The sequence below is a fragment of the Gallus gallus genome, chromosome 2 (genome assembly GCF_016699485.2).
Source record: "Gallus gallus isolate bGalGal1 chromosome 2, bGalGal1.mat.broiler.GRCg7b, whole genome shotgun sequence".
Lineage (NCBI taxonomy): Eukaryota > Metazoa > Chordata > Aves > Galliformes > Phasianidae > Gallus > Gallus gallus.
Window position 1 is genome coordinate 91,105,347 of NC_052533.1, and position 24,861 is coordinate 91,130,207.

General features: G+C 37.8%; 1 protein-coding gene across 4 annotated transcripts in view; it reads right to left on the bottom strand.

Moving 5' to 3' along the window:
* Positions 1 to 24,861, bottom strand: part of ZNF407 (zinc finger protein 407) — a 338,606-nt gene that overhangs the window by 15,915 nt on the left and 297,830 nt on the right. The window contains exon 9 of one of the 4 annotated variants that reach the window (XM_040695662.2): positions 5,030 to 5,133. The exons of the other annotated variants lie outside the window; for them this stretch is intronic. Within the exon in view, the coding sequence (XP_040551596.1) occupies positions 5,069 to 5,133 (65 nt within the window). The 3' untranslated portion in view covers positions 5,030 to 5,068. Of the gene's footprint in view, positions 1 to 5,029; positions 5,134 to 24,861 lie in introns of those variants that run through there. 4 annotated transcript variants of the gene reach the window in all.

The following is a 24,861-nucleotide window of genomic DNA, read 5'->3' on the forward strand; positions in this document are numbered from 1 at the left end:
AAAAAAAAAAAAAAACAGAACAAAAGCCCACCGAAAGCACAAAAATTATATCGTAGATTTGTAGATTAATGGGCTGATTCTGGCATCTCAATTCAAATGGATTTACAACCACAGTGTTTAGCCCTGTGTGATTTCAAATAGAATTACTCCTGATGAATTTGAATGCAAATTCACAAAGCATTAAAACAAACCATGTTTAAACTCGTTGGTTCATCAGATGCAAATATTGTGCATTAAGCAGGGAATACCCATTCATGAAAATAATGAAAACTGACACCAATATAATAAAATCATTACAGGTTTATGGATTCTGGGACTTAAACAAGCCATACCCTTGCTTCTCCTAACTGATTAAATGCTTCTTTGCAGTTTATGTTTGATCTGAAATTCAAAACCAAATTACTTTAGTCTTTGAGCCCAGAACCTTGGAAAATTGCTAGGAGGGTCTAACTCAGATTTGCTTGCGGAGAAGGGCTAGATGAGGGAAGGAAGCCTTGGGGGCAGGGGAGCTAGCAGTGCAACTGAGAGCAGGCAGCAGTGAGATAAATTGAGGCTCCCAGACTCTGCCGGCAAGCATTCATAAAACCACCATGTGAACAGCATTGTGCAGAACAAAAGGCAATGATGATAAAATTGGGCACTTTTGTTTTATAAAGCTGGCACAGATGGGTCTGTCACATCACGTGCTTCATTTTTATGAAACCTCAGCTACCTTCACTTTGCATCACGTTTGTAGATGAGGGACTTATCTGCAGAAGGGCAATGGATTGCCCTTTATTTCTGGGACTGTCCTGTAACAAGCCAGCAAAATGAGTGCAACCTTGTTCTAGCCGATGACGTACATCTCTGGACTTGCATCAAAGCACTATGTATAGTGTGGTCCTTCCATTACTCCCCGTTGTTCAATCACCATGAAGAAGTTTCCATTTTCAGTAAGATGACAACTGCTAAACTTGAAACTTCCAAGTAAAATTGTTCTATTTAGACACTGAATTCTTCTCATAATGATCAGATTTAGAACAGCAAAATATTCCTTGCTGAAGCATGTAATGCTGATAATGCACTATTTTGCTGCACAATCTATGCAGTATAAAAAGTTCTTTGCTGCGTCATGATCTGCTCCAATTTGTGTATAAATATCACTTGTAATAAAAGGAAATGTAACACCAAGTTCTGCTTAAATAACAGCTGCAAAGAGGTTTGCAGTTATTATAGCTAACAGACAACAGGAAAGTATGGCCAATTGCAATAGCTCTTACTCAAAATCATTATTCTTTTTTTTTCTTCTCCCTTTTGTTAATCCATTGACACCAATTTTAAGTATTTTAAACCAGAATATTTAAAGATGTATATTATGAGTGTATAAACAGGAGGAGGAATGACTGTTTATATGAGGTGATAGCGCTAGGACAAGGTGGAATGATTTTAAACTGAGACAGGGGAGGTTTAGGTTAGATATTAGGAGGAAGTTTTTCACTCAGAGGGTGGTGATGCACTGGAACAGGTTACCCAAGGAGGTTGTGGGTGCCCCATCCCTGGAAGCATTCAAGGCCAGGCTGGATGTGTCTCTGGGCAGCCCGGTCTAGTGGTTGGTGACCCTGCACATAGCACTGGGGTTGAAACTAGATGATCATTGTGGTCCTTTTCAACCCAGGCCATTCTATGATTCTATGATTATGGGATGGTCTGAGGCCAGTTTGATTTGTAGAGCTCAAGTACCATCTAGATGTGCAGCAAACACCAGAAAGCCCATTCTTGTACCCCTCTCCATAAATTGAATTGGTCATCCCAGGAAAACTCTATTTCTGACGACAGAGATGTATGAGTGAAAAAACCTAACTGCAAGGTCCTTATGTCCTACATTTTCAGATGTGTACATACAACATCAAACAAATAAAAGCCCACTTGGCATTTCTATAAGGTAACATGCAACACAACACATAATAGCGTAGCTGACGCTGGACCACAGGCGATTTTATATGCCCAGCTGCTTTAGCACTGCAGTACTCAATCCAGTACCCACTGCCTCCCTCAGCTTTTACAAACTCTTACCTGGCCAGCAAATCAAGGACTTCCATTCCTATGGCAGCCCTGTTATTTATATCCTAAACTGTGTTATCTCCAGTGCATGGCACACAGAACAGTATCTGTCAGAGGCTAGGAAGAGAACTGTGGTGACATTCAGGTGATGGAAAAGAATGCTACTGATTCATAATGTAATTAATTTTGGATTAAAATAGAAAAAAATAGATTCTGCTCAATCTTCATTATTTAATAACAGCGCTCTGTGATCCATCCTGGCTTCCAGTTGGCAGTAAGATGCCTCTTAAAAGCTGTGTAATCCTGAATCTCCTGGGACAGGCACTGTGTTTAACTCTCCTGCTCATCCCATACCATTTTTTTTTCATGCCTGCAGTCAACAGAACTATTTGGGATGGATTTCTTTTCTTAGAAAGAGAGATAGAGAAGTCTGTCATATTCTTTTACCAATTTTGAAACTGCTCCTGAGACCGAACCAAAATAGTTTCTGATTACAGGTATGTTCTGTGAACCATAATGCAAGTGAAGGCTTGCTTTTTTTCATGACCTGTTGGCTGACTCCTGGAGTGCTGCTGAGAAGCTGCTGTACTATTCACTAGAATTTCTACTGGCTGAAGTGCTGTGTCAAGATACCTTGGCTTTATCAACTGCTGAATACCAGATCAAAGGGAACTTCTCAGTACTACATGTATCTTCTGTTTTTTTTTTTTACTTTTTTTTTTTTCTTTTTCTCTTTCTGCAGTGTATGGATGTGGCAGAAGCATAATACTTGAGCATAAAGGACTACCTTAATATGTATTCGAATGAGATGTACTGGCATGTAGTAAGTGCCAATCTGAGCAATCAAGAGGTAGAATTACGACTTCAGATTTAGGCACTTATTTTAGAAAGTAGATCTCAGAGAATATATAGGGTTGCCCACTTAGCCTGGAAAACCCTGTTCCAGTTTTGAAAGCTACTTGTCACTGCAGAGCAATTTTGAAGCAAAGTGGTATGTTTGGTGGCCTCATTTGCATGACAATACCCGGAATGCTCTTCTAGCTCACAGCTACTTCATGGAAGGGCTGACACATTCAGGCTTTGAAAATAAACCAAAATCGTGTGGGTGTAGTGGTGCATATCATTTATATATATATATATATATATATATATATAAATAATAATAATAATAATAATAATAAAAACAAAACAAAAAACAAAACAAAACAACAAAAATAAGAGCCAAGTGCAAAAGGTGGAATTATTACAATGGGTAATGATTGCAGATAACCAAACTAACGTGTATCACCAGCATATAGTAGAAGTCAGTACACGTGGTAGTTTGGCAGGCTTCTAGCACATTCATTGATTAGCTGATCAGGTGGTGCCTTTGTGTACGTGTTTTAAATGTTGACACCAGTCATCAATGCTTCTGCGAACAGCTGTCAAAATATATTAGCAATGAATTAGAAAAACTAAACAATGTACAGCACAAACCACAGATATTAAAACATAGTTCATCAAAATGGACTTCACTCATCTCCTGCCCTTTCCTCCTCCTCTCTCACAGCTTGCTACACAAAATAAATGCACCACATCGACTTGCATGGCAGTACAGAATATCGCAGTCTCCTCTGTTGTGTGGATTTCACTGCTGAGAAGCTGTAACGCTAATTGTCAGTTTCCCATGATCAAAGTAATTTGGTTAAATAATTGGTTTACATTTACTATAGTTTATTTGCCTCACAAAAATAAATGTTTTAACAAAAGATCATCTGAAGAGGAGGAAATGCTACGGTGATAACACCAATATGGTGCCAGCATATGGAGAAATATGTGTGTTTGTGCATATAAGCAATGACATGAAGCTTCAGCTGTTTTGAGAGCAAAGCTTTACACCTGAATTAGCTTAATATTATATGTGCATTCCGGCGCACGTGCATATGAGGAGAGAAGATAAGGCACCGTGCACTACATTTAAAATTCTTCTGTTATTGGATTTTGGTACTGAAATCAGTTCCTACTTCAAAGAATACTGCTTTAAATGCTGATTAATTGGGCATCATTCATAACTGATTCTTGATAGGTGATAAATGATGGCATTTCTTCTTCTCTATTTACTCTATAAGTTACATGAAGACTGCACTCACACATGAAACAACAGCTTTCCTACACCAAAAATCAAGTTGATGACATCATGATAACCCTTCCAGCCATTCTTGGCTTTTCAGATTTTTTTCTCTCCTTTATTTTATATAATATATGGATTTGACCACAATTTTTACAGCTCCTCCCTAGATGCAGAAAGGGAACACAGTAACCAAGTGCCTGCAGCAGTCGACAAAAGCTGTTTCTTTTAACCTCCCTAAAGACTACCAGGCGTGAAGAATGGCTGAAGCATTTTCCCTTAGCCACCAGAGTTGCTCCTTTTTTTTCTAAGTGCTGCTGGATCGGCTTTGTTCAGGCGAGGCTGCCACCAGAGTTTGTTCAAAATTCTGCCAGAATGGCTCCAACTCAAAAGTAATTAAAAGCCTCTGAAAAACTCATAAGTCAAGGGAGTGGTATAACACTCATTAATTATGGTGCTCAGTGATGTCACACCTGTGACTTAATGGAGGCTACCCTGAAGTGAGTTCAGAGCTGCTGTTCATAATTTATAATGGTATTTTGAAGACTGTCTATTAAAGAGCAGTATCTGATCTGGATAGCATATATTTAACAATAATTGATGGCATCGTATCAAGAATAGTATGGCACCTTTCACTACAAAGCTGGTGCAGATGACAGCAGGTTTTAATACCCAACACAACACCACAGGATGGTATATCTGAGGTGGAACCATCGCGCTCAGAAAACTCTGATGCACTCTTGTTGCAGTTCTGCTCTCATCAACCAGAACTAGACTCTAAGAAGGACAAAAAAGAAAAGAACTTCAAAGGACAAATACGATAGGACAAACAAATACGATAGGACAAATGACAAACATCTACCTGATGTTGAGTACCTTTGGATATGTTAATACTGCTATTGGAGGGTAATACGTTTCTGTTTAATCACGCTTGGCTGTCCTTGCAAGATTTAGACACCAGTATGGTAAAATCCTCAACTGGTTACCTGAAATAAACACGATAGTGTTTATTCCCTTTGGTCTTCAGATGCTTTTCTGCTAGCCTATGGGACGCTCATTGTCTACAGACTATTACATTAAATTATAGAGGACAACACTGAATTTTATGCATTTCCAGTAAAACTTGTGTGTATTTGATAGTCGTTCACAGAGGAAAATATTGCAAGGGTTGTATAACAGATTAAAACCTGCAATTTGCTTTTTTTTTTTTTTTTCCTTTGTCTGTTTTGAGTTTAAATGGAAACCTTACAGTACAGAATTGGCTTAAGGTCACCTGTCTACAAGGGATTACTGTGTAGTTCCTTTTATATTTTTCCCCCTACTAGTTTGAGGGACAAAAGGGCAGCAGTACCCTAAGGGCTTTTTCAAATAACCTCTTTAGCAAATAAAGTCATACCCTATGTATAGAGGCCATTTCATCCCAGTCCCGTGGGCTGCCTGTAGGGTAAAATACTGAATTTTTCTGGCATATGTCAGTGAATGTGAAAAAGAGGACTACTACTTACAGAAAGTTAGAGGCTGAATGAAAGAATGTGAATTTCCTTAATGCGCTGATTTAAAACATCATAGATGGAAGCTGAAGACATCGGCTATAAGCATCTCAAAGAAACACTGGAATACATTTACACGAACCACCCAGAGATTCAAATGCCAACCACTGATTTACTGTGGCTTGAAAACACAACAATTTCAGCTTATCTGAGATCTTAAACAAACAAACAAACAAACATATTTTCCCCAGGGAAGATAAATACAATAAAATTGGGCCTTTTCTTTATGGGTGTAATCTTATGACTGTATCGACTTAACGTTACCATAAACATTGCTGAAATCAACTGTCAAGAAGGAATCTGTTATGCTTATACAAATTACTGTTATTGTTGTTGCTATTATTGCTGCCTTTGCTGCACCCCACTTCAGTAATTGGTTAAAAGATAACGTGCAAAACCCCAAACTTTCCGGTATTCAGAAGGTACAAAATAATGGTTTTAAAACAAATGATTTGACAGCTGCAAATACAGGATAACACCTAGTTACATTATAGAAACAGTGTGGATAATTACTTTTTTCAAAAGGAAAGACTCCATGGACCACAGTCTTGTCTGAATTTCCCTGCAGCTCAGATAATGTGCAGTAATACAAATCCTGTTGTCACCTCAACCTAAGTCTTTTTATCATCTATACATCAGTAAGACTGATGAGAGACGTCCCATGATTCTAACAGTCTCCCTTTGAAGGATCCACATGTTAATTACTGCACTAATTATGGTTTTTGAATAACCAAATAAAGTAAGCAGACTATGGGAGGTACAGGCATAAACCTAAGACTGAGAAAATACTAGTTACTGAAGTCATCAGTGTAAACTGACACATTGAACATGCCTAAAAGAAGTAGAAAAAGTAGATTTTAAAAGACAAGCATCTTCAATAATTAGGGTTCCATACAGGAAAAAGAAATGTTATTTCTTAATGGCAAGTGCATTTAAACTGTTATCTAAAGATCTGAAGGTAAGCCTGCTTAATTCACTGCTTCTTCTTTTGTTATTAGGAAAACATAATTGTTCCAAATAATTAGCACTAGAGTACATCACAAGCTGACAACAAAATTATAGAAATCTTCATATTCAGATCCGTCTAGCTGGCTATTAGGAACAGTTTCTGATCATAACCCATTAGTTGAAGTGCTGTGAGTTCTTGATTGCCACCAAATAACCTCAGATATCTGCCTAAGTTAACAGCCTCTATTTATTCAGAGTTTTCTTGACAGTAAAAATTGCTTACAATTTTTACAGCTGCCACACAAAAGAACAGTATCGGATGTGCGTACTTGGAAGATTAGGTGATAAAATAATTGAAATGTGGATTTTAGACACGATTTTAACTCCTAACTTTCTAAATGAAAAACAGCTAGGGGATTTCAGTGTGCTGTAATGGTACTATTGCCATTCATGTTTATTAACAATTAAAATGGATGCGTTCCAGACCTTGCTAGTCGTGATGTCCGTGCTAATTAAAATAAGACTTATTTGGGATGATTTTTTTTTTTTTTTTTTTTTTGCATAAAAGCCCAACTTTGTCCTTTTTTTTTCCCACTGAACGCTGACTGATCAACACTTAAAGATTCCTTTGCCTCCAAAAGTTCAAACCTTTACTTGCTGGTATTTTCTTGTGAGTAATGACAGGACATAAACCGCTGTTAATTCATTGCTTGCACAGCTAACTAGAATGGGCAGCACCACAGCAAATGCTACCAGAAAGTCTGGCATGTTTTTCGCAGACGCTGACAAATGAATATTCTCACAGAAATCACTGCCGTAACCCCAAACGATTAAAAAATAAATAAGAAACAACACACAAAGAGATCTGAAATCCAACTCCTATATGTAAGTGAGAATGGAAGCGTACTCTCCCAGTTACTAACCCAGCTTCAGTGAGTGGATTATTGACAATGTAATACTGACAAAATGAAAACTTGTTTAAATTTCCAATCTAATACTTCAGTTATCTATAATGCTATTTGAAGCTGCTTTCAAAATGTTTTTTTTTTGTGATAATGGCTTGGTTTATAAACCTACAAAGCTGCACGTCAAATCCCATAAGGGATAACTTTGATTACTATAGTAATTAATGATGCTGGATAGTAATATGGATTTTCTGTTAAGATTTGAGTTTGAAGTTAATTAGTCTCCACATTATGATTTGCTGATTAATTACAGATATTTAGTTATAAAGAGAGATGTTAATTATTAATCTAAAAAATCATCTAGTGTAATTAACGAAAACTTTGGCGTCAGTCACCACTCTCCTTGCGTGTAACTTCGAAGGTGCCAATTCAACACAGTGAGGCTCAGTCCCTCGCCAGCAGGTAAAAATCCTTCTTTTATCTTTCTTGGGTATGGAATAGAGTGACCAAATTTTAATTTATCAGGACAAGCCGCCCGCGCCGAAGCAGGACAGGAACTTAATTCTCGTCTAAGTACCGATCTTTCATCGCTTGTTCTTACAGTGTGCCTCATCTTACCACTAAAGAAAGTGCTATAAAAGAAATTCCACTCTGAGTCTTAACTGGGTGTACTCTTGAAATCATGTCTTAACCTCAGAGCTGTGATGTTCTTCTGACTGATGGTCTTTGTCAGTTTCCGTGTTAAACTCTGGAAGCAGCTTCGGCTTTGCTACAGATATCTGTATTTTCCAGCAGCAGTGGCGACAGCAGCCTCCAGCAATGCCAAGACAATATTAGAGCAAAACTGCTAATTAATGTAATAACTCAGAATTTGAAATCACCTTTTGTTTAAAAAGAAACCCCACCTTCTCTTCTTTTTTTTTTTTTTTTCTCAACTGCAAGGAACAATTCTTACTGTTACTGTAAAGGGGAGGGGAATGCGATTAAGAAAAAAGGGTTAAACCAAAAAGTATCACCAGCACACCAATGTCCTGGAATTTACCCTAGTAACACAGACTCTGAGAGGGATCTGTTTACATTATCTCTAGATCATCTTGACAATATTTATTCTCTATTTACCTAAATGAGGCAATATGATGATATTTATTGCTCAGAATGGCTAAATATAGACTTTTCCTGAGCACTCAGTACCATAGTGGGAGGTTTTGCTCTAATCTACATCTTTAAACTGACAAGCTGGAGCATTCCTAATGAATGCCTCTTTTCATCTGGATGTCTGTGTGTATTTGACAGTATAAATATTTAGCAATATCGGAGTCAGCTTGTGATTTTACCCAGATGGACTGATTGATGCCTTGGCTTGACGTTGCCAAAGACAATCCATGCAGTTATATAAGCAATTTCCCTCTTACTTCCTAAGAAGCAATTAGGTGGCCAAAGGCAGCAACCCAAAAATAGTGAGAATACTTCTAGTATCAGCTGACAACTCTGAGGGATAAATAAAATATGGTACTTAAATTATTACCACTTTACTTTCATGAATCATGGGATTAAAGCTTTCACTTCTAAAGTACATATAAATTGCAGGGTTTCTTATGTCTGTAATTTGCAAGAATCTAAGTTGAAATACCAGCTAATCAGTCAACTCACATTCACCTTGGGAAAAGTACCACCCTTCCTTGTCATTTTTGTAAATTGCATGCCTAAGCACCAATGTTATTTTCAGGGGGAAAAAAGCTTGTTGTCAATAACATACATTGCAGTCTAGTTAAAACAACATTTGTTAAGGTTTAATCGCAAATGTAATCTGCTTTTAAAGTTTAGACAGAACGCTCAGAGAAATTCAAGGGACAGATAATAAATCATTTTCTCCTATCCTGGGTGTGAACAAGGTAGGCTGGATCCTTGCAGGTGCGCTGGGCTGCAGTCCTACATGCTGCGGACCGCTTCTGATTTTTCTGACAAACCATTCAGAAATACAGAGATGCCAGCAGCTAGGAGAGAAGGAATTTATACACTATGTGACTTTAAAGCTACATAAGCTGCACTTTTCACGTGAGTGAAGATTTCCCGTCATTTTATTCAGCTTGTATCTTTGGCGCACGCTTTGTAATTCATAATGTGCCTGTGTAACAAATCACAGCATCTAGAAGTTTTAGCTAAATTTCATGGACACACATATAAAAATATACGAATACAAGAAATGCTGGGTAGCGAATGTCAGCTTTACATTAGCTATGCACTGCTTGTCCGTGTCAGATTTACACGGTGCAAGATGCCTGTGATGATTAAGTTGTGCTCTCCTGTGCATGTTAGTGCTTTGAGGGGAAAGAATAGTCGCACATTACTTTTGGCAAAGGTAAAATTCACGTGTCTCAGCTCTGCTGTTGATTCCTCTCCCCTCCCCACACACCTTTAGTTTCTTTGTTTTCTATTAACTCATCCCGGTCTTTGTATAACCCATGCAATAACCCAGGAGAAAGGGCAAGGAAGACATTATTCTTCTTGACACTAATACCTATAGATCCTGTTCTGCAGTGATACCTCTCCCTATCACAAGGTATCTTGGCTAACAGAATGCTCCAAACTCAAGAGCTGGCACCACTAATATATTCCAAAGCAAGTGGGATGCAGTGCCCACCGGTAATCAGCCATACGCAGCAGGGGTTTCTTGGGGACTGCCTGCCTGCCTGCAATGTACAGTAGCTTTCCGTATGGTGCACATCGGCTGCAGTGCACTCTTTGGAAAGGCAGTCTCCCACTTACCTTTTTTATTATTATTCTGTGACCAGCCAGGTGCCAAATAAAAATAAATGCATGCTGTTTCGTATTTATTGGATTTGATTAGTAATAAATTTGTTATTGACCAGATCCAGAGCGCGAGGGCCTGAGGCACAATCCAATGGTCTCTACTCACTTGATCATTACCCCCCGTGCTTTCAATCAAGCTGCATTGAATTGTGTTACTCTCTGTTCTGCTTCTGAATCATCTGGATGGGGGGAAGGAGGAAGAGGAAAGGTGCTGCTTTCTAATGAGAAAATTAGGAGAGAAAGGGAAGGCTGTTCCTTTAAGCGAGAAGATAACTACTGTACAGTGCCAAAAGAGAACTGGTGATACACTGCACTGTACACGGTTCAATCCATTGCGCAGGTTGACGTGAGAAATGACTAAGTCTGATAAGGCAAAGTTTAGAATAAACTGCATTGTTTTACAAAATATGTCATCGGGAAAAATGCATTAACTGTAATCAGCCAAAATGGTGTGATTCATTGCTTAATTTCAGGGTACCAGGCTATAAATTACATCAGGCCTGCCACAACTAATTTTTGCTGTGGCATAGTAGATGAAAAATGAAATGTCCAAGTGGCTACAAGTGAAAAGCTTCCATCTTTCTTCCACAGCTGAATATTACTTACTCTAATGATGTATAATAGCCTGCAACTACACTTAACCTGTGCATTAAATGGCAGCACAAACTGTTTACCTAGAGTTATGAAGAAGAAAACAGCAAATCAAGCAAAGGAATCTAGAGTGTGTACATTAACCTCCCACATGCCAACATAATTGTTCCCTACTGATGATGTATAACACCAACTCCAAATCATACTTATTTTTTTTTCATTACACATAATAGCTTATGCTTCAAGTATCAAAAGTGTCAAAGCATGTGTGATAAATTGATGCCAAAATGTACCTAATTAATAAGTCTGATGATGTTTAGATTAAAACAGATGTTGGCTATGTTGTTAACGGAACAGCAGCTAATAAAAATAATTGCAACCTATATGCCTAAAAACTGCAGGTATTATTAGAAAGAACAACAAAACCATGTCATATCTGACATGGTTAGTAAGTACAAAATGGTTAGTACGCTTGTTTAGGTGAAAGTGTTCATTTATGTACAAATACATATCTTTGGATCAAAGTAATTAATCAGCCCAGCAGTACTAACAATTGTCTTGTCTTAAAAATCTTTAGCTGGGCTTTACACGGATCTCAGTTTTACCAGTGATACTCCGTGTGCAACACAAACCCATAAGGCATATGTGCCATCATTCACTTACGGTAAGTAAGATGGATTCTTCACGGATAACATGGAAAGAAAAAAGATAATAAACTCCAAAAACTTGCTATACGTAACAAAGTGGTCCATGATAACTGTAAGTATCTTGTAGATACTGTCAATTTTAACAGTTCTAATTCCACCAAAAATAAACCACAAATAACACATTAATTTAAAACTAGATCTGAACTGTACCTTAAGAATCGTGATATTTTAAATCCTAGTATTTTGTTTTCTTTGATGGAGAATAACAGCTCCTTGTTTTCAGTCTTTTAAAAATATAGCATCTGAGAAGAATCAATTGATGGAAAACTTGACGACAAAAAATGGTATCGTTCTGAAGCAAGTTTTGGAGAATCTGATTAGGTCTCATGCTGCAATACTAGGTATTCCATTTTTGCCAAAGGGCCAGCTATTATTATTAACATCATTTGTCTGAATCATTACTCTGCACCTTGGTTCAGCAAACACTATGAAGATGGCATGGTAATAAATGACCGCAGGATTCTTTCCTGCTTCGGCCTGTTTTTATCTGCCACCTCTCTACCGTCAGCTCCATCTTTCTGAACCTCTCTGAATCCCCAAAAGGGACGGGGCATCTATTTGTTTTCCACTAGGTTACCACTCTGTCTATTGCTGTTTGCACTAAAGGGTACGAATTCAATTCATTCTTGTGACATAAAAGCACTGATACAGTAAATTTTTCGCCCAAGAGAAAACACAAAGAAAGTTGCTGAATATGGGCTAAGATGTGAAGCACCAGTATGTATGTGAAGGAGCTTTCTGAGACAGTCTTGCTCACTGAATATTGTTTTTTCCCCACCACAATCTAGACAATCACATAAGGGCATTTTAAACTTGCACTAGCCTTTCCAAATGGTTACCTCCTGCAAAACTGATTGCGAAGGAGGGGTATACGGTATTTTCTATCATATACATAAGAAAGAGAAGAAAGAAAGGGCTGGGAGGTAAAATAACGAATTGATAACTACAAGATTAAGTAAGCCGGTGCTTCTGGGATAAAAAGGGCTACTAAGGATGGCAATTGAGAACCATGTAAGATAACAAACAGCCAAGAAAAGAAGACTTAAAAACCATTAAATAAGAAAATCAGAATGAGAGAGAACTGCAGGGTGTTGGCTAAACTTCTGTTTTCTGCATGTTGAAATCCATACCTTTAATGAAATCTAAACATGGCAAAACAAATGAATCTGTGATCCAAATGAACCAGTCAAAACCAAACACACTAGAGAACGGACCTGAGATTCTAGTTTGCAAAATAAAACCAAAATCTGAGATGTAAGGGGCCTCTTTCTTTCAAATAATAGAGCATGCATATTTTTCTCTTTAGCAACAAGAAATACTAAGTGTTGGAAAATACTATATCAAAACCAGACAACTCTTTAAGAATTCCCAGTTACAAACATCGTGCTTAAGACTCCCTCCCTTTGCAAATACCTTAAGGCAGATTAGACGAGATGGTCCTTTCAAAAAGTAGCTTTTGATGTCCCAGTGAATGTAAACACCTCATGTTTAGTGGATATTTAAGTTACTTAAATGCAGTAGTAAAGCATACTTAGCTCTGGCTTTTCTGAAATAAAATTTCTATTAAAAACTGCCAAACTTGGTACAGAAAACAGCCAAGCACTTTCCTTGTCCAAGTCCTATAGAAGGCTTAAAAATAACACTCCCAAGTCTGAATTGCTGTAATTCTTCAGAAAGCTCGTAAGGCTCATTGTATATGACTTTCTTCACTATCAAAATGTTCTGCATTTCTGCCAGAAGTTAAGAAGTTATCACTTGAAAATCACTGGCTAATCTAGCTTGTGCAAAGATGGATTTTTAATGAAAGTTTAATGAATGATAAATACTTGTTTCTTGATAAATGTTTAATTATGCCAATAATTACCAACTGCTGAAAACTACTGTTGTGTTAATAATGGCATTTTAGTACACAAGCAGTTTCATGAGTCATGATGCTGTTAAAGATCAGAATTCCATCTGTCTAATGCAAACTAGCAAAACAAAAGAAAAGTCTAATTAATATTTTGATACATTTTCACCATACACTTTAAAACTGATGTCCTTTTGTGAAGGAATAGATTTACTTGTTCCCTTTTTGAGAGAAGAGAAATACATGTCTCAGAGCTATTACATTATTAATCATTACTACTATCTGAGCCTAAAAACTGTAAGTGAAGAAGAAATGAAGCCAGACGTAATAAACATACAAATGCCTTTTATTTTTTTGGAGACAGAGTAGACCATCATGGGTAATAGTAAGACTGAGTTTTCACCTGAAATATTGTGAATCATTTTAGTACCACATTACTTAAGCTGTATTGATCTGCAGAGGTATCTAGGACTATTTCTCCAGCGTCAGAAAGTAAACTGCAGCTCTCACGTCTTAGAATGGGGTGCCAAGGAGCATCAGATTGTCATGGCATTTGCACTGGGGCCTAAATAAAATCTGCATCTTATAAATGCAAAAATATAGATACGCACTAAATCAGCACAAATTAAACAGAGAGAATAATATTGGTTTGAAAAGTAATAAGAGATAGCCTCTGGTCAGGCCTCCAAGTGCAGCTGGAGGGCTCTCAACACATGCAGCAAGCAAACATTGTCTTGCAGATGGCACTGGGACTGCCCTTAATGGGAGTCACAGACACAATCTACAGTTAATTCAAATCCCATGGTATCAGGGAAAAGATTTCCCATGGACTGCCTTAAATTCAACTTCTTCCGTGCGTTAACTCCACTGTTATATTTTGCATCAGGATACTTAAAAGGAATTTCTGGCTCAAGTGCCTTACAGATGTTACTTTTTCTTTCCTTTTGAAACTACGTGAAATTTCAATTTAGATGGATCTTAGTATGTGTCCAGCAAAGACTGGACAGAGCACAAAACCTTATTTTATTCAGCACTCTTGTACCTCACGTGGGCTTGACCAGGGGATCCCATCAATTGCTTCCATTTCTTAAATCTACAACTCAATGACACAAATTTGTTCTCTACATAAATACAATGTATTTTTTAGATGGTATTCTTCTTATTTAACATTTATGTAATCTTTACTGTGCATCAGTATGTATTGGAAGAGTTTGACCTCTATGTGGCTATCTTGCAGAATATTTCAATTCTGAAACTATTCTTGCAGTTTTAAGAATTGCCTGACATCTTTAATTTATTATTCAGTATGTTTTTTGCATATTGGCAGTTGTTCACACAAAAAGGTAGTTCACCACCTACACTGGCAATAAACCCAAATGCTGAACCAATCAAACATATTCATGGAATATCAGAAAGGAGATTTCCTTGCTGTAGAGAGAGGGATGCTGTCACAGATTAGTACGGTGAGCATGTTAGCATCCACACAGCATCTGCATTGCAATACAGAAATCAGTGCAGTGAAACAGAAAACAAAACCCATTCTGACAAATGGTTGGTGACTAATAACACTTCCTCCATATGATTAACTTTGGAGAGCGAAGAACAAACGCAGAGATAGACTGAAACATATTGATGACTTTCCTGCAGCTGAATCATACTGTCTGCTGCTGTAAGGTTATAAGAATTACCTTGATTGTACAATAATATACAATTTTACAATCTTTTTGATTTTGTCATACCATGTTCTGTAATTCTTAGAACCTGAAGGCAATACTTTCTATCTATCATCCTCCTCAAGATTCTTTATTTTAAATAGATGCAGAAAGCATGCATGTCCTAATATTACAGGAAATGTTTGGCTTCCCAACCACAGTGAAACCAAATGGAAATTGACCATTTCAGCTGAATCAACATGGTCCCCAGACTTACGTGGGGGAAGAGTCCCAAGCCCTAAATGATGGCGAGAAAAGTAAGTCCTTCCCAAGTCCCATCAAATTCAGGAAAAAGGATACTTTGCTTCTCATAGGTCCTCCTCAAAGTGGAGCAGTTCAGTTTACCTCGCCCAAGGGTGTCATCATAAATAGTAAAAATATTTACTTTCTTAGTGAAGGGATAGAGCAATTCACAGCCCACACAGTTTTTAAAGATAGTCCAGTTTTAAGTAACTCATCATCTATGAAACTTTCATTTCACTGCATTACTGTAGTGGATTTTATATTAAAAAAGCTGCTTACAAAAATCATATATCTGACCTAATCCCATTGTCCCCAGCCTTCATCCTCCATTTCAAATTCTTTGCAAACATTACACCACTAGAACTCAGCAACATTAAATGTGTCACACTGAATATCTCAGAAACAATTAAATACATTCTGCATTAGTAATAATATTTTATTTTCCTGCACTTTTAAGGCTTGGTAGCATCACAGTAATGACTGACTGTGGCTACAGTTGCTCTCATTACTGCTGGAATGGGTGGAGCTCCACTGATTGGAGCTGAAAGGTGGAAGATTTCTCCTAAAAATACGTGGTAGAGACAGCCATATATTAAAGTTTCGCTCCATGTAAATGGAATGTCACTCTTTTATAACTACAGTCCACTATGATAATCCTCTTGGAATGCATTAATTATCATCCACCAGATAAGTGTCAAAAGCTACATTCCTAAAGGATTATCAATTCCCACCCAATTTCTGCTGCAGCTGAATAAGGAAGAAGAAAAGTTAGTGGAAAAAGAAGAAGCATCAAGCAGCTCTTCGTCTTCCCACAGTTATTCTCTACTCAGAATGAAAATATGGCCTTTCAGAATAGCTGAGCCATTCGTACAGCTTTCATCACAACTGCACAAGTAGAACAGAGGCAATGACACGGTATCTGTGTTAAAATAGGAAAGACTTTGTCCTGGAGATTCTTTCATTATATAGTGACATTCTTCTTAGAAGCATTTGGAGAAAGAAAGAAAACCCTTCACTACTAGAAGGCTTCAATAAAGACCTCAAAACCATAAAAAAACAGTCTTTCTTCTACAAGTTAAGGCATTTTTAACCATTATGCCAGATGATTTCCTACTGCATTTTATATGTACTTTTCCGATCCCTTCACTTTTTTTTTCTTTTTCTTTTTCTTTTTTTTCCTGTTGAAGAGAACAGAACTCAAGCAAAACTCTCCAAAGACTTCTCTGAACTCAACTACACAGCCAGAAGTTACAGAAAAAGTGTCCCAAAGGCAAGGACTCAGAATAAAAACAAAAGACACAGAAAAGTTCATTTTTGTGTAAAAACTTTCTTATCCACACCTCTCCAAATACACACAGTTGTGAAGACTGCGTGTGGCTTTCTTACAGGCTTCTGATGGAATTTGGCTACTTTTTATTTAAGTGACTGTGTGCAACTATGGCACTTGTAAATCCACAGCAAAAACCCAGTATGTAAGCCACTGAGAAGTAAGCACACATCCAAACACATGAATGGGTAATGCTGTTTAAACCAGCATCACAAACTGCCCTGTTGGACTGACATCATGCCTACAGGCTCATCAATCCCAAAGCTGGGGTGGAGCTGGGACAGGAGAGATTTTCACTCAAAGTTGGTTCAAATGCATGGGAAAGCCTGCGGTGAGCCTCTTTGAACCACTTCTGCCTCTGAGCCAAGTGAAACAACACCCTGCATAGCAGCAAACAGTATTAGTACTGCTTTATTTACCATTTATACAGTGCAATTGCTGTAAGGGCTACTGTACTGGGCCCTATACAAACACAGGCACTGAGGGAAGCAATCCATTGGACGCTCACAGTTTGAAGACACAGTGAGAGTAAGTTGATGGCAATGCAAGCATAACGCTCAACAGTGAAGGCACACAGTCACAATACCATGGAATAAAGGCCTTTTATTCCCCAAACTAGGATATTTGAAGCCATTAAAGATATTTACTTTTTACTATGCTTGGTGCTATCACTGTAGGGCACCATGCAGGTGGAAATGCTGTGCAATTTTTCAGACAAGACACTTTTGGCAGATTCTTGTAGCACATTTTCCAAAAATAAGAATGTCCTGGTAAAATTCCAATATTTTTTAGTCACATTATGCTTTCCTGGGTTTCCCCTACAGTTTAAACTGGAAATGACATTAGCCATGTAACGCTGTTGCTCTGTTAACAAAACCCTGCATGTTTTGCCTCAGCTATGGCTGGGTTTAGTGGGGAGCGGTGAAGTCTTCAGAAGAGCTCAAAGCTGGTAACAGGTTTCAACATCCCTTGAGATAAAAGATGCTGTGGAAATATTAAATCATTACGACAAACTTGGAATTGCTGAAGTATCCAGAACAGTGAATTACAAGACAGGCTCCTTGTTCCTTCCTGGATAGGACCAGGCAACATTTCTTACCAGGCACCCACAGATCTGAGAGCTGCCAGATGCTGACCCCACCTCATACAACAGCAAGAGCAGATCTTCCCAGTGTCACTGCAACAGGATGCGACTCTGGGTTCTGCTTGTTTAGCAGAGCTCTTTAAATGAAAATTCTGGGACATCTGCGGGTGCCTCGTATTATATTAACACATGCACCTCACTGTCTCCTGTCTTAACAGTGTGTTGTCACATTTGCAGTTTGGGCAAGACAGAATTGCTCATCTTCCCCTCGCAGCCCATCTGGTTTCTCCCAAGCTGCTCAGGCGACAACACTCCAAAGAAAAAGCGATGTTATCAGGGGCACGTACCAATATATATCACATACTGCAGCATGTTTTGTCATTTACAATGCATCATAAAAAGTTACATTGCATCTGACCTACAACATGATGTAATGTAAAATGACATGCTTACATTCAACAACATTACATTACTCAAAAATCGGAATTTAAAGAAATAAGCGGAGGGGGGGGAAGGGAGGGGAGGGGTCTATTTATTTACTTAGATTGCCACAAATTCTGACAGACGTTAAGTCAGCCAAGAAAAAGAGGGAGGTGGCGTAACTAAATATTTAACTGCGTGGCTGCTTAGTCACTTGCTAATGCTTTTTTTTTTTCTTTTAAACAAACAAAAAGAATTAAATAGTACACTCTGAAATCTGTGTTGTACATCTTTAATATTAAACACAACAGCTGATATAATCATAGCAATATTACTGCTAACTTTGAAAGTGTAAAACTGTAGTCAATTTTCTTCACATTTTACTACTAAGAAGTGTGATGATCAAGCTGTAAAAATGCATTTTAAATATTTCTGCCGGGTTTTTAACAGCAAGAGCGCAAAGCAGAGTGCTCTATACATGCCACAGATCTGCTTTTTAAGAATCAACATGGTGCACACCATGTGAACTGTCACATTAATAACCCTATGCTGATATTCAAATTTTCTGTCTTAAGCTAAAGAAAGATTGAATACCCTGCTGTTGTGTGGCCAAGATTGAAGAGGTGTCTCACTGACATTGTTCAAAGTTTATGAAAATATATGAATGCTCAAATGTCATTGGCTTTGCGCCTCCAACAGACTGTGGTTTTATGAGAAATCAGTCTTTTAATCAAAATGATTGAATACCTTAAGGTCGAATCCAAAGATATCAGTTAATATCTAGAAACGTGCTATTTCTGCAAATTTTGCCAAGCCGTACATATTGCGGTGCATTTTAAAGTGTTAATTTGTGCATTCCATATTGAAAATTGATCTTGAGTTTTAGCTTTTTGTCAAGCAAAAACATATGGTTACAAGCTCTATGCATTTTATGTGACGGCTGTTGAAGCTGTCACATGTGCAAACTTGATAACCGATGTGACACATACGCAAATAATTTGCTTGTTTAGTAACAATTCAAAGATTCATTATTCATGCAAAAACACGTTGCTTTTTTAAAATGATCAGATGGAAGTAGTCTTCATTTTGCACAATCTAGTCTCATTGGTGTGCAAACACAGATAAAATAAAGCTGGGAACTAAGTGGTATTAAAACAAATCCAAGAATATGGGTATTTTCAGATAATTATTGAACCAGATGGTGTTTTTTGTTAATTCTGCCATCAGTCTGAGAACTTGATGTCTTACATCTGCACTTGGTAAAATAAATTTTGCCACTGACATTATTTCAGTTTTCTTAAAATATTTCAATCAGTTTTACACCAAAATTTGCAAACATCTGCCATTCTACATGACTGTGAGATGAAATTATTTGAAAAAATTCTGCTAAGAAAACACTTATCCTAAATGTAACTTGGACTTAGCAATTCTGCTTCTAAACTGTCTGAATTACTGCATGATGATTATTATAAATACAATGCTAATCATGTGCCAAAATGCTGCTACCTCCAAATCTGAGAGAAAGAACCTATATAAATCAAGGGAGAGCTGCAGGCTCATGTAGGGATGCCATCTTGGGATTTTACAGTCCCTTACTTTGCTTTGTTAAGGTGGAGAGGCCGGAGCATCCTTGGCACAGAGCGAACGAAAATCTCCTCCTTGGCCTCCACAAGAGCAAATAAACAAAAATAAAAAATACTGGAATGGGTGACCAATCTATTAAGACTGACTTTGAATCAGTGGATATAAAAATAATTCAAATAGTCTTCTAACCTGCAGCTATGTTACTCAACCTCACAGAACTCCTCATAAACATTATTGCTCAAGCACTGCACCTCATAAACAGATGTGCTCAATCACTTATGCACGTCTGACACTGTATATAGCATTCAGATACTTCCTTTCTGTGATCTAATTCGCAGCTTTTCTTGAAAATTCTACTGTAACAGGCCATAAAATTGTGTAGCTGGCTTAACTTCTCCAGTGCTCTACTTCTACAGCAAATCCCAAGTAAGACTGCTTGTTCACATACGATATGGTAGATAAACTCCTTCTCAAACAAACACACTCTGTGATACAAGCTGCACACTAGCAATCATCAGACCAGTTTCAGAGGCACCACGTGCATTTTACTTATACCACATACCATAATTGTGTGAACTTATTTATGAATTCTGCAACAGCTGCAGTAAAATTCCTAATGCTTTGGCTAGTCGGTGAGGTTTCACCATGGTGTTTCCGTGTGCCAGCACTTCTACGCGGGACACATGAGAGCTCGCCTAACCCACAGACCAGGGCATGCATCCAGAGGCATGGCCCTGAGGCATAAAGGTTTGATTCCCAGCCCCAGGCTGCTACTCCCAGCTCTGTAAGGAGACAAGAACACCTCTGAGTAAGATGTATTTAAGAGTCACGACGGTTCGCAGAGGAAGTAGGAACTGTATATGAAAATGTGCAGACCCTCTGGTAGGGATCCTCTCTAAAAGCTTCCCTTGATGCATCTTACTGTGAAATGGGACAGATTGCCAAGGGCTGTCTGAAAAAGGGAAATTTCTGGGAGAACTGGAATTTCTGTGTGCAGGAGCATGTGCGCTGGTTTATCTTGCCGTAAGATGGAAAGCGCTGCACAGTACTCCAGAAGGATTTTGTACTGCATTTAAGCTGGCCAATGAGTGATTGCCACTGCCCCCACCCCGGGATTGTGAGCCTCGAGGTGGGACACGCTTTGGGGAGCATCCTGAATCCTCTACCTAGTGTACATGGAATAGGCTGCCTTCACACAGAAACCAGGGCTTTCGAGAGACAGAAGGGAAGACACACAGACAGGCACTCCTGGCATGATGCTGGGACATGGAAGGTACTTCTCTCTGGGAACTGAAAAACATCACCATATTCCCAGCTTACAAGGAGATATTTGCAATTTCTGAAGCTGAGAAAAATCAAATGAGGAAGTGCATTACAGCAACTGTAGGAATGCTCCTCAACAGAACACATCGAACACCCCATTTCTTGCTCCCAAAGCAGAAAATCCTGTCTGTATATTTAAAATCAGCTTCATCATTCACACAGATGTTTTTTGGGGTACAGAGGCCTTTGGTTGTTTTTCTGTGTCAGAATTGTTTTTCAATCTTTTGGTTCCCTCTCATAGCTTGAGGCATGCAAGCTGGATAGAAACGATACAAATAAATGTGTTAAAAACATAAGATAGTTGAGGTAAATAATATTTTACTATCTCTATGTGGCTAATTTAAAATATATATATAAAAGATAATTTGTAGATATTAATTGAATACTATTTTAATGTTATTCCCATCCATTATCAGACAGCTGTTGTAAAAAAAGCAAAAAGACTGTGATATGAAATGTCTTTTTTCCTTTTATAGACTTGGCAAAGACCATCAGTTTATGGCCTGTTTCGTTTCTTGCCAGTAGACAGCACTGAAAGTTATAAAACTAAAACAATTGCTTTCATTTATATCTTTTCCTGATTACTCTGATAACTGAAATGTCTGAAGAAGTTCAGAATCTGTAAAGCCTGTCACATTATAGAAACATGTCTCTTTAAACTAAATGTGAAATTCCAGTAATTGAAGTGATAAATCTGCTGTTTTTGCTGGGGTACTTTTGATGAGAACTATAGTAGTAAATTAGAAAATATTCTCTGCTGTTATATCATGGTAAAAGCCTTTCCATTATCTGTTGTCAGTCACTAGGTATGGGCAAATAACTCAGTTGTCAATCTAACTGTGAAACCTTAAGTTCTGGGAATAATCAATAAGGAAAAATACTCCAAACTCTCTATTTATCTTCATGCAATTCTTTAGACAACTTGAAGTTGTTTTTTCCCTTTTTACTTCTGCACATCTCATTTATTCACAGATATATTGGATATCTTAGAATATTTCATTTTTTATAGCTAGTTACATGTCAGCTTGTTTTCAGACCGTATATGAGAATTACATTTCAATACAGATAAGCAGCTCTACCTGCGTGTCTAAATGCAATTTTACACATGAAACAGACTTAATTAAATTAGCACTAAAAACCACCTGTATTTTATTATTGATTTTTCAGCCATACTATTTATTGCCTAATATTTCTATTTTAAAAGTCCATGATTTTTTGCTCATTCAGATTCACGTAAACACCATCTAGATGATCACAACAAATCTGAACAGCAACACAAGCAAAAACAAACATTATACACCATCTACTTACATGGCAATCCAGACTGGTAAAGCAAAAGCAAACACTTCAGTTTTGATGCCAGGATAGATCTTTGAAGCCTCGCTTAGTGCAAGAGGCAGAAGGAAGCAGCCCACATAGGTCTTAGCTCTGACCCTTCCCCGCTCTGTGACCACTGCTGCATTGTGGCATCTCTACCCACCTCCTTTCTTCAATAGGCAAAACTGAAGGAATAAAACAAGCATCAACTGACAGTCAGCAGTCAGACTGAGAGAAAGATTCTCCAGTGTCAGGAAGTTCAGGGACAAGTATCTGGAACTACAAACTAACCATTCTCACCATTTCTAAAATAATCTGACATTATTATTTATTTAGAAGATGACTGGTCTAAATGGCTGGAATAGCATTGGAGAAATATTTTCCTGTTCACCTCTGCAAGTAATTTACACAAAATCTTTTGATCTGAGATGAACTTCAGACACAGAACTTAGACGGAACTCATGCAATCATGCCCACACAGAGCATCTTTTCCCCTTGATTTTAGTATGTAATGGGAATTTGTGTCATTTCTGAAATTTTGGTGCAGGTGCAAATCCGAAGCCCTGGTAATCTTGGAGGTTCAAATTCAAGGCTCTGATTCAGGGTCAAGTCTATGTTACATATTTTACAGAGAAATCACTGTTTCCAAGTAAGAGATGAAAATTACTATTTCAGATGTGAGTTTGATCTTGTGATATTAGAACAGATGAACAAATCATGAGCAAAGTATTTGAATCTTCAACTAAACTCATTTGATAAGAACTGAAGAAAACACACACAAAATTGCACTTAGAAAATTTTCTGAGTAACCGCTTAGAACGTTAACAAAGCTTAAGAAATGTATGTACTACCATTTTGTGTTTGAAACAATGGCCTGTGCAGTAAAAGAGCTGCTGATAACAGAATAGGGTTGCTCAGCTTTAAGTCCAGTTTCTGTGAAAATTCATCTAGTTAGAAAGAAATTCATCTAGTTGCACTACAGCCACTCCTAGAAGAAAGGTGCGCTTAACCTGCTTCATATTATGCTTAAGTCAACTTAGCTATACATTGCAGATCGCGCAATCATGAAGAACAGAAAGACAAAAGGAGAAGGTGCGGGAAGGAGAGACGAAGGTTAAAATAAACAGACACATGAGCATCACTGTGCAGTGAGGAGACAGTTCTGACCTCCAGCAGAGAGCGAAGTATGTAGGAGAGGAGAAGAGAAACAAGCCAGCTCTGGAGTGAAATGGATTGTAGAGAGAAGTGAAGAAAAAGTCTGAAGGACTAGTCGGAGGATCAAAATAGCCTGTCATCCTTTCTTTCTTCCCTCTTTCGGCCTTCTATTTAGTTATCTGAGATACCTGCTTAAGCTAAATCCATCATGCTTTCTAGGACACTGTATCCCAGAACACCACTGCTGATGAAAATTATGCTGCCTTTCTGTGCACTTTTTAAATTTTTATTATTTTTTAATACTGCTTAAAAATTAGTCACTTATGGTTTTCATAAAGCTGATACAAAGCTTAAGAGAAGATTGAAATCTGGCACTCTAAATTGTAGTCTACAAGATTATTCTGTTTGGCTTAGACAGACATGTCCAATCATAGAGCAGGATAAGGTTTTCTTGCCATCTGGCTTCTAAATAAACTGTTATATTATAATCTAGTGTCTGTTTGTCAAGAAGTTTGATAGTCTGGTTTAAATTATAACCTCTTTTAATTTTCTTTTTTTTTTTTTTTTTTTTTCCCTTCATGTTGGCTGAGATTTTCCATGACAGGTCCCTTCCTGATGATGCTCTCTGGAAAGTCTGAGAAAATCCATGCCAGCTACTTTTGCATGATGTGAAATGGAGAGAAGAATAAAAAGCCTTCATTGTACAAAATCAAAATGTAATTCAAATGCAGCAGGATGTTGGAAATTGGCATGTATGCATCACACACTGTTAAAAATACATTCAGCACTTGAGACTGCAAAGAAAGGTTAGAAAATACGAGTGCTGAACGACTGAGCTCACCTCTGCACGGGCTCTCTAGCCAAACTGATGAAGTTCTGACTTCTTTCATGAAACAAAATTTATTATATAAAATTTTGCTCTATTGGAACATAATGAATAACAGTCATGACATGGGCCAAAAACAAAACAACAAAAAAACCCAACACCTTTTTTCTGTAACGCAGCACCAGTAATCACGTTCTTACTTTATAATGTGGGATGGAGAAGCTATTTGGATTATTACAGGTTAGCAAATGCACTAAAATGAGACTGCTGCATGGGAGAATGCATTGAAAAAGATGTACAAAAGAATTTTTTTCCACATAAAAGTCCTGAAGATAACAAAGTGACTGTCTCTTTATTGTGGC